At 31.6% G+C, this 10,332-nt stretch overlaps 1 protein-coding gene across 1 annotated transcript; it reads right to left on the bottom strand.

The window, feature by feature from the left end:
- Positions 1-1,524: 1,524 nt before the first annotated feature.
- Positions 1,525-10,202, bottom strand: LOC127734223 (phosphomevalonate kinase-like). Its single transcript, XM_052243990.1, has 4 exons — positions 10,060-10,202; positions 5,551-5,614; positions 2,460-2,745; positions 1,525-1,702 (listed from the first exon to the last, which is right to left on the bottom strand). The coding sequence occupies exons 1-4, from the start codon at positions 10,143-10,145 to the stop codon at positions 1,554-1,556; spliced, it is 585 nt and encodes a 194-aa protein (XP_052099950.1). The 5' UTR covers positions 10,146-10,202; the 3' UTR covers positions 1,525-1,553.
- Positions 10,203-10,332: the final 130 nt, after the last annotated feature.

The following is a 10,332-nucleotide window of genomic DNA, read 5'->3' as shown; positions in this document are numbered from 1 at the left end:
TGTCCCATGGACACATTCCCCATTTATTTGTGTATGAAATGATTGTCAGGTGTACATGTCTTTGTGGCAGGGTTCATCTCACCTCAGCATCATTCAGAGGCCACGGTTGTCCAGTGGTTTAAGTAGTTTACTGTATTGCTAGCCTGTCAACACTGTGATCGCGAGTTGGAACCCCACACATGGCAGGAGGGATGGACTCCAATCTTAATTGACTAGGATTTTCATTTTTCCTGCCGAAGGTTGGCGGTTCTCTCTGGCTTCCTCCACCAAAAAAAACTGACTGTCACGAAATAGCAAATAGTGCTGAAAGTGGTGTTATACATCAATCAATCAACCACATTAGCATAGGTCATGGCCAAGTGTATGATTTTATAGTGAGGTCCGTTTCTCAGATACTACAACTAAATGATCAAGAATATCTGGTGTATGGAGCACATGTATGTTGTGCAGGATTAATCTGACCTTGACTTCTTTTCCATGGTTCATTGGTCACCACAAAATTTCAAAATTAGGTGTTTCTCTGATATTACAAGCATTAGTTTAACCAAATTTGTTGTCAAGTATGATCACATGGTTGACATGTCTGCCTGGCAAAGTTCACCCGACCTTGACCTCATTTCATGGCTCATTGGTCAAAGCTATGTTTTTATGGATGTCTTTTTCTCAGACACTGTAATAGGTTTACTATGTTTGGTGTATGGAATAATTGTATGATGTACATGTCAGTCGGGCAGTTTGAACTCATTTACCTGGATCAATGATAATGTTAAGTTTGTGATACTTGTAGTAAAACCTCTATCTTAAAGACTTTCAACATAAATTCAACCATAATCAGTGAAGCAAGTGAGACAAACTGTGGTTAAACATTTTACTATTTGAAGTACATTGTTCAACCTTCATGAAATTTTACTAATCTTATATAGGAGCTTCTTCATGATCAAGAGAGAGCATCCCTGAGCAAAATTTATATTTTTCTTTTTCATTTTTCTATATTTTATTTTATTTTTGGCAGTCAACATTATCCTTTTTCACTGACAGCATGGTTGCAGGTGAGACAAAGATTTCAGAACCCTTCAGTCACTTTATTATTTATAATTTAACTACCTGCAATAGGAATTATTTACTTTTCCCTTCCTAGAAGCCAGGAAGGTAACAAATATTTTCATATATTTATTGCAAACTCAATTTTCTTACAATATTGAATTCTATGCACATCCTACATTAGATGGGGCAAGTGTTTTACAGTTTGCATCCTAAAATTTGTCCTGTATCAATTTAAATAGTTTTAGTTTAAGATAGTTTACCATGGAAGTTGTTGTCACATCAACTTAAATTTTTTGTTTGTTGGAAGGGTATTGTGTCCAATGGACACATATCCTTATTATATGAGTACTGAAGGAGACATACATTGGTATTTTCAAAGTGATTGTAGTTTTCTGTAATGTAATGCCATTACAAACCTTGATACTGGATCAAAATTGCATGCAAAATGGTTTGTACTCATCTCTACAAAATCTGAGACAATTTTAATTTCTACATTTTAATAAAACTTCTCAAGTCACATCACATAGTTTTTCTTGTACAAGTGTCAATAAGCAGCCAATGTCTTTATCTAATTGATCCTGATCACCATTGTTACAGATTAAATAGTCCCATTTAACTCCTTCATCTAATCCACATTCAGATTCAGCATCATCTACACCTGAAATATAAATAATACAAAACAATTTGGTAAAGGCTGTAACAGAATATTTTCCATCTTAAATATTTTCCCTTTGTTTAAACGGTATTCAAAATGATACCTGTACCTCTAAATAATCACTTCAGTGTAGTTTGGCATTTATTTCAAAATTTCATAGATTAATTTCAATAAAATGTTCGTTGTTGTTTATATAATTTCAGCAAAGTAAACCTTATTAGAATCTACATGAAAATAATGCAATTCTTTCAATTTTTGGGGGGGGGTATATATTTTATACACATATAACATGTCTTTTTTTAGTCAACCTAAGTTGTCTTTTAAGATTTATCCAAGACATGCATCTACCAATAATGTCTTGAATGCATTTGTACTTGGTTGTTTAATTTTTACTCTGCATTAATCTTTTAAACGATGTTTTTTTTCTAACAAAGAAAACTGCTTTAAGAAGTGGTTTCGTCTGACATAAAAATTTTAAAATAGAAATTATTTGGGTCAGGTGAGCTAAAAAGGACTGACAAAATACCTATACTTATTCAGATTTGAGCAAAACTGAATTTGACAAAAGGTTATTTAGCACTGGAATATTTTTGTGAAATTCAATGATTTCCCTGTTTTCATTATTCAATACAAACATGTTTGTGAAAAGGAAAGATTTTACATTTAGGTAAAAATTAAATAAACAATAATTACTCTTGCATTAATACATAATTTAAGAATCTATGAGTGAAGTAAAATGATTCATGTTAACTACTAATACCTGGTGTAAATGTAAACCCTCTCGATTCTCTGATACTTTCTTTTGCACATACTCTCACTTTGAATGTCCTGCCATTGTAGTTTTCTTTAAAATATTCTACATCTGTTTTTCTCCTGGCATCAGTAATAATCCAAATTTTCTTCAAATTGTTTTTAGATGTTGCTAGGCGACAAAAGAATCCTGGGTCTTCTGTACGCTTATCTTCACCCCATTTAATCATATCAATTCTGAACTTCTCTTTGTACTCTGAAGAATCCATAAGTTTTTCAAAATTCAAATTATGATCCTGCAAGAAAAATATAATCCTGATGAAACAGACCCCCGTAAAAACAAAGTCTACCTCTGACAAATAATACTCTTTTATTTTTTCACAATTTTCCCAAGGCTGTACATGCTGTATGTGATCTATTACAATATCTGACAATAAGAAAAAAATGTACTCTTTGGTTTACTATAGAAAATCAATAGGAGTAAAGGATAAACTTAGGATGGACATTCTTAGTTAAACTAGTGGTTGAAAGATTATGTACATGTAGTTTAAATAAACTGTTATCACAGAGATATGTCTCGCCTTTTTATAATCTGATAATGCAAATGTTGAAATTAAAATTGCAATACTTTAACATGTAAGTTATGCAAATATTCAAAGTCAATGAACCATGACTGAAGGTACATGGCTAAACAATCTCCATGGAATGAGATGTGCCAATGCTAATACAACTGTATACCAAATACCATTGACTTATTATAAGTTGTTCCCTTTAAACAAACCTAAACACAAACATTACCTTGTAAACTATGTAAAAGTTTCAAAGTCAATGAACCATGATCAGGGGAGGGGCTATATAATCTCCATGGAAACGATATTTGCAAATGCCAATAAATTTGCATACCAAATATCAATGACTTAACTTTAGCAGTTCATCTTAAACTGATCTAATCACAAACTAATACATGTAAACTAAGCAAAAGTTTCAAAGTAAATAGACCATGACTGAGGGGGTGGGGCCAAATATTCTCCATGGAAATGAGATGTGCTAATGCTTATACAACTAATGGTTCCCCTTGAACTGACCTAATCACAAACTAATACATGTAAACTTAGCAAAATTTTCAGTCTATAGACCATGACTAAGGGGGTGGAGCCAAATAATCTCCATGGAAATGAGATATGCCCATGCTTATACAACTGCATACCAAATATCATTGACCTACCACTAGTGGTTCCCCATAAATTGACCTAATCACAAACTAATACATGTTAACTATGAAAAGTTTCAAAGTCAATAGACCTTGACTGAGGGGGCGGGGCCAAATAATCTCCATGGTAATGAGATGTGCCAATTCTAATACAACTGCATACCAAATATCATTGACCTACCACTAGTGGTTCACCATGAACTAGACCTTATCACAAACTAATACATTGTTGACGCCGCCTCCGCCGACAACAGCATACCTATGTCTCGCTTTTTGACTCCGTCAAAGCGAGACAAAAAATGAGATATACTGATTTAGTTTCTATGGAATAAATGCTAAGTTTGCTTGTAAAAGCATGCATTACTCTCATTGTATCCATCCTATCATTAATGCAAGAATGGACATCTCTGCACAAAAAAGACTGCCTAACCTCCTTAAGTTTGGAAGCTGTTGGCCTTTAAGAGTATTTTGAAGATATTTTTCATTGTGTTTCTGTAAGTTTTCCTACTTATAGTAATTGAAACAGCATGTTGGATAACTTATAGGGTTGATACTATAACATTTTTTGAATGGTTCTTTTGATTTTTTCCAACTTTGCCATAAAAGGGGAGATAACTTAGATAACCTTAATTTTCTCAAGGAATGTGTATGGAATCAAAATATTTAACCAATTTGGTTTTAGCAAGAAAATCAGTCCAATGACCCCAAATTTCATTTCTATATTTTGAAAGCACATTGTGAAAATTATCTTCTCATTTTAAAATTTATTGATTAGTTTTCTTTTCCTCCATGTATAACAATGTATAATGTATACAAAATCTGACAGTTTTAGTTTACATGTAGCTTGAAAAAAAGCTCTTTGACCAATAATGTAAATTCAGAAATTATTGCTTGCATTTATTATTGCAATTTTTGAAGAATGGACAAACATATAAGATTAATTATTGCGAAATTCTGCATACAGATATAAGTATCTGATATCAGAATGCAAGTTCTTATATGTGAATCTTAGCCAGTATCATTATATGCATTAATAAAAACATCGCAGTAATTTCTGAATGTACAGTGCTTTGTATTATATTTTTGAAAAAAGCATGATGTAAACTACATTTTGACAAATTATTAAAAAATTCTATCTATCTTAATTTTGACCCCTGACTGCCTTAGATTACTCATTCCACACATAGCTTGTTAGATGGTTGGATAAACTTACAGAAGGGGATCTCAATTGTATAATTTCTTATTACTTGCTCATTTCCCCAAAAATTTGGAAGTAATAAACTCTTAATTACTTATTTTCATTTTTCAAAAGTTTGTTCAAAATTTTGTTTTGCAAATAATGGTAGTTGGGGGCTTCAACCATAAACTAATCATGCTAATAATTCTTGAAAGGAATCAAAACTATATCTTTTAACTTTTATAACCAAACAAAGAATGTGTCTTTAGGACACCATGCCTGTTAGCACTATCCTATGTCAATGTTCAGTGATAAGTGAAATCGGGATCAAAATTGTAATTTATTTAATTCTTAAAGTTCACATCACAATGTAAACCCATGTGTATTAAGTTTCAAGTTGATGTGACCAAAGCTTCATGGTAAACCACCTTAACCAAAAACTTAAGACCTAGCTGTGAATGTACTAATTTCCAACTATCAGTTATTCACTGCTCAAAACTGTATTTTTAATTAAAAGTTGACATCAATATCAACATATACATGTATGTACTAATTCTCAACTTGATGGGACTACTGCATCATGGTTAACAACATGACCAAAAACTTTGACCTGGTATGGAATTTCGGATAGACAGGTGGATCCACAGATCAGAAAACATAATATCATTGTAGCTAGGGCATAACAATGCAGACTTTTGTAAAATTCCAACATACCTCAGCATATTGTTTCTTCAATGGACCAGACAACTGGACACTGCTACACAAGTGTTTTCCTATTCTGAAAATTTATCAAATCAAATTATTTTAAATATAAATTTAATGAATAGACATGTTTATGCATGTAGCCTATTTTTTCAAATTTAAAAAAAAAATTGAAATAGGGTATCCACACATTAATAAAATTGGATGTGACCATGTTGATTGTTGTCCCATTCTTGCTTTTCTATTGTTATGTAAACATAACACTGTGCAAAGGTAGACTTTCAATATAAATAAAAGCAAAAAAAAAAGGATGGAACATTAATAGAAAAATCATTAGTCAACAGGTAGGTTTCACTTTTCACATTTTGTCATGCCTGGACCTTTAATAGATTACTGATAAATACGTTATGCATTTCCCTTATTGTTGAAGGCTTCAAAGTGTCCTGTGGTTGTTTCCACTAAAAACGGGAAAGGGGGCTCAAGAAGTTTAATCAGGTCATGCTCAAATAATTTTTTTTCTTGTCAAAGCAGTCCTTATCTTTTTCATATAAATATTTGAGAGAAACCTCATTAAAAAATTAAATAATGTTCAATTGAACAACAAATTACTTTCTTTATCATATAACTTGCTTATATCAATTCTAAATAGTAATTCCCCAACAGAATTAATAAATTGCTTCGCTGAGGACAGCTGGATACGACCGCAGATGTCCAACCCTGAAAAGTTGGGACCAAAATGGACACATTATTCACGCTTGATACAGGTCTGAATTTGGATTGTAATTAGATTTTTGACACATAATAGGTTTCTGACACAGAATAATTGTAGTCAAAGAACTTCAAATTGGTTATATGATTTGAATTTATATTCAATTTTTTGCTTTTGTGCAATACACTATGCGAATTGACCCCCCCCCCCCCCCAAAAAAAAAAATTTTACCCAGTTTTTTGCGTTTGTGCAATACACCATGCTGTTGAATTTTAACCCCACCAAAAAAAAATATTTGAAGAAATTTTCTTTTAATTTCTGAAATCTGAAATGAGAAAAATTGTCCCCCTCCAATTTTTTTCACCTCCCCCCTTTCCCTTATTCCAAAAAATAATTCTTTCCACCAAGTTATGGTCAGTATCTCAGACAATCATCATTTGCTTAATACATAATTTAAAAGCAGTGTAAGGGAGGTAATCAAACATTGTTATTTAATTTGATTTGGATTACCTCCCTTACACTGCTTTTAAATTGTCTCAATTGTCCTTTAACCAGAAAAACCCTTCTTTTTTTGCCCCTAATTCCTAAATGGTTTGAGACATAACCCCCCAAAGTGAATCCTAACCATCCCTTTCTAGTATGTAAACTTGTGGTATAATTTCTGAAAGATTCATACACTTTAACACAAGTTAATGTCTGGAAACTACAAAAATGCTTATTTGGGCCCCTTTTTTGACCCCTAATTCCTAAACAGTTGGGACCATAACCCCCAAAATCAATCCCAACCTTCCTTTAGTGGTTATAAACCTTGTGTTAAAATTTTATTGATTTCTATTTACTTATACTAAAGTTATTATCCGGAAACCATCTGTCCTCGGACGACGCTGACGACGCTGACGTGGTACCAATATACGACCAAAAAATTTCTAATTTTTGCGGTCGTATAAAAATTGTTGTAAATCACTTGAAGTTAAATGAATGCTTGTTGGTAAAAAACTCATTGTCAAAAGATATCGTCAGATGATATGTTTTCGTACGTCATATGAATTCGTACTATGCATGCTTTTTCAATGGAAATTATGATGTCACAATGCATTCTTAATAGCACGAAAAGCCATATAATAATAATATAATAATATTTTATTCAATAAAATATCAAGCATATGAGTTAATACAATACTCAATATATACGATACATAAAGACATTACTAACACATACTTTGTAAAATATAATAGCATTTTATGAGTGTAGATAATCTTTAACTGCATGGAAAAAATTTGCTGATATTTTATCAGGGATAACCCATGAAAACTTTAAAGCTTGTTTCCAATGGGGTCCCTTCATGTAAACGGCTTATAGTTTCGACATACAAAAAAGATATCACACAAATTAATATGACATAAAAAATTCATATAAGAATAATTTGAATAAAAAATGAGTTTAATAATATAAAAAGAAGTCTGATGAGGCCACACTATAACTTTTGGTAAAGTACTCTCTAACACTAATTTTGAAATCCTTTATTTTCTTTATTTTTTTAACATTATTTGGCAACATATTCCAATCTTGTATGTCATTAAAATAAAATGTATCTTTTTGTTGACTCTTTACTGGTGGAACCCAGAAGTTATATTCACTATTTCGTGTGAAATGATGATGAAGATGTCTCACCTTTGTAAAATTTGTATACATATAATTAGGACAATGATGGTAATAGATATTATGAACATGGTTTAATCTCAATTGTTTAACACGATTTTCAATATTAACATAACCAATACTATTCAATACATTATGGTCAACTTTTGATCTATATCCAGTATTTTTTATAAATCTAACACATTTGTTTTGTAATACTTGTAACTTATCTTTATATTTTTTGCTGACACCAGCATACCATGCAGAACAGGCATAGTCAAAATGACATTGAATTAGAGCTGTAACTAAAGTCTTTCTAGATTGTTCTGATAAACATTTGGTCTGTCTGTATAGGAACTTCAATCTTGAATTTATCTTTTGAATAATATTATTTAAAATTTTTTCTCCAGAAAGAGAATTATCAATATTCAGGCCTAAATATTTCACACAATTTTGAGATGAAATTGTGTGATTATTACAAGTAACATCAAAGTTATGAATTTTAGACAATTTACGTTTTGACCCAAACAGAATAGTTTCTGTTTTCCCCAAATGAAGTGATAATTTATTATCGATAAGCCATTTGCTGCAAGATTCAAGTTCCTTACCCAGTTTCTCAGATATAACTTCTGGGTTCTTATGAGAATATAGTATGGTACTATCGTCAGCATAAAATAAATTTTTGCAGTCTTTACTCATACTTATAGACATGTCATTAACATAACATAAGAATAATAGTGGTCCTAAAATACTCCCTTGTGGTACCCCACATCTGCACATGTAATATATCTTAAATCAGATTCAGTACCTGATTAATACTAACTTTTTGTTGTCTATTACATAAATATGATTCAAACCATTTAGTACATTTGACACCCATTATTTGTAGTTTGTTACACAATATATGATGATTGACCGTGTCAAAGGCTTTTTGCAAATCTAACATTATCATTCCAGTATAGAGTCCCTTAGCAGATTCATTTTTAATATGATCTAACAAATGAATAAGACATGTATCTGTGGAATAAGCAGATCTGAAACCAGATTGTAAATTATAAAGTAGATCATTTTCCACCAGATATTTCTCAAGTTGTGAATATACTGATCTTTCAACAATTTTAGAAACTACTACTAAAATACTAACTGGTCGATAATTTCCGACATCCAACCTACTATTTTTCTTATATATAGGACACACTCTAGCTGTTTTCATCTCATCAGGTACTATGCCTGAAGTTATCGACAAATTAACTATATATGTAATTGGCTTTGCTAAAATACTCGAGCCATCTCTTAAAAACCTTGATGGTATTCCATCTAATCCAGTACTTTTACTTGGATTGAGTTGTTGTAACTGTTTAAAAATATATTCTTCAGTCACAGGTTTTAATTTAAAACTCAAATCGTTACACTTAACAGTGTTATAAAAAAAATTTAAATATGTCTGTTTTGATATCAAACACTTTTGGAACTGGTGGTAATTTTGATACTAAATTATCCGCTATGCATTGTAGTTGTAAAAAGGTTATTAAAATAGTTAGCCACTGTATTTGAGTCATGACAGTTTACATTATCTATATAATATTATGTACAACTTTACTTTTCTCTTTCTGTTTAGTACTATAACCCATACTTTTAAACTGTTTCAAGATATTTTTAGGATTATTTTTATTTTCTTCTATTTTATTTTCAAAATATGAAGACTTAGCTTTGTTTACCTCCCTTTTGGTTTTATTTTTACATTTACAATAATCATTATAAAGATGTTTATTATTTGTTTTTTTATACATATTCACTGCAAAAGCTGATCTCTTTTTTGAATTAGTTCATCATGAGATGGGGATACTTGATTTTTATTCATTTTTTTTCTAACATACTTATCATGCTTATCCACTGTAAGTGGCGGATCCAGAATTTTTCATAAGTGGGGGCCCACTGACTGCATAAGAGGGGGCCCGCTCCAGTCATGCTTCAGTGATTCCCTATATAATCAACCAAATTTTTCCCAAAAAAGGAGGGGCCCGGGCCCCCCCCTAAAAAACCCTCTAAATCCGCCTCTGACTGTCACTCCTGTAGATATTCATGTTATTGTACTGTTTGTCTGTATTTTGTTGCCATAACCATTTATTGTTAATGTGTTAGTGCTAATACAGTTAGCTTATCTTCATGTTACCTGTTACACATTAATGATGCCACATAGTCTTTTCCAGATTTTCTTTTCCCACTCATAACAAACACTAGTTCCGGAACTTTCTCCATACTCAGATTCGTAAAAATCTGAAAACCTTCAGCGTTTGAAAATTTACAGGTTCTCTCTCAAATGGGAAACAGACATATTGTACTGATTCTGTAAATATTTCATGTCATATATGTTAAGACTTCAGAACAAGACTCATAACACGATCTTTAATCCATCTATGAACTGGACAGTATCAAGCTGAGGTGG

This window comes from Mytilus californianus, unplaced genomic scaffold, assembly GCF_021869535.1.
Source record: "Mytilus californianus isolate M0D057914Y unplaced genomic scaffold, xbMytCali1.0.p SCAF_3, whole genome shotgun sequence".
NCBI lineage: Eukaryota > Metazoa > Mollusca > Bivalvia > Mytilida > Mytilidae > Mytilus > Mytilus californianus.
This window is presented reverse-complemented; position numbering and strand designations above follow the sequence as displayed.

What these genes read in the sequence shown, in the direction of transcription:
- LOC127734223 (XM_052243990.1), bottom strand. Translation starts at nt 10,145, where the DNA reads ATGGAGAAAGTTCCGGAACTAGTGTTTGTTATGAGTGGGAAAAGAAAA. An exon ending in GCATCATTAATGTGTAACAG is followed by an intron (nt 5,615 to 10,059) that starts GTAACATGAAGA and finishes ATAAATTTTCAG; the next exon opens with AATAGGAAAACACTTGTGTA. An exon ending in AGGGTTTACATTTACACCAG is followed by an intron (nt 1,703 to 2,459) that starts GTATTAGTAGTT and finishes TTTATATTTCAG; the next exon opens with GTGTAGATGATGCTGAATCT.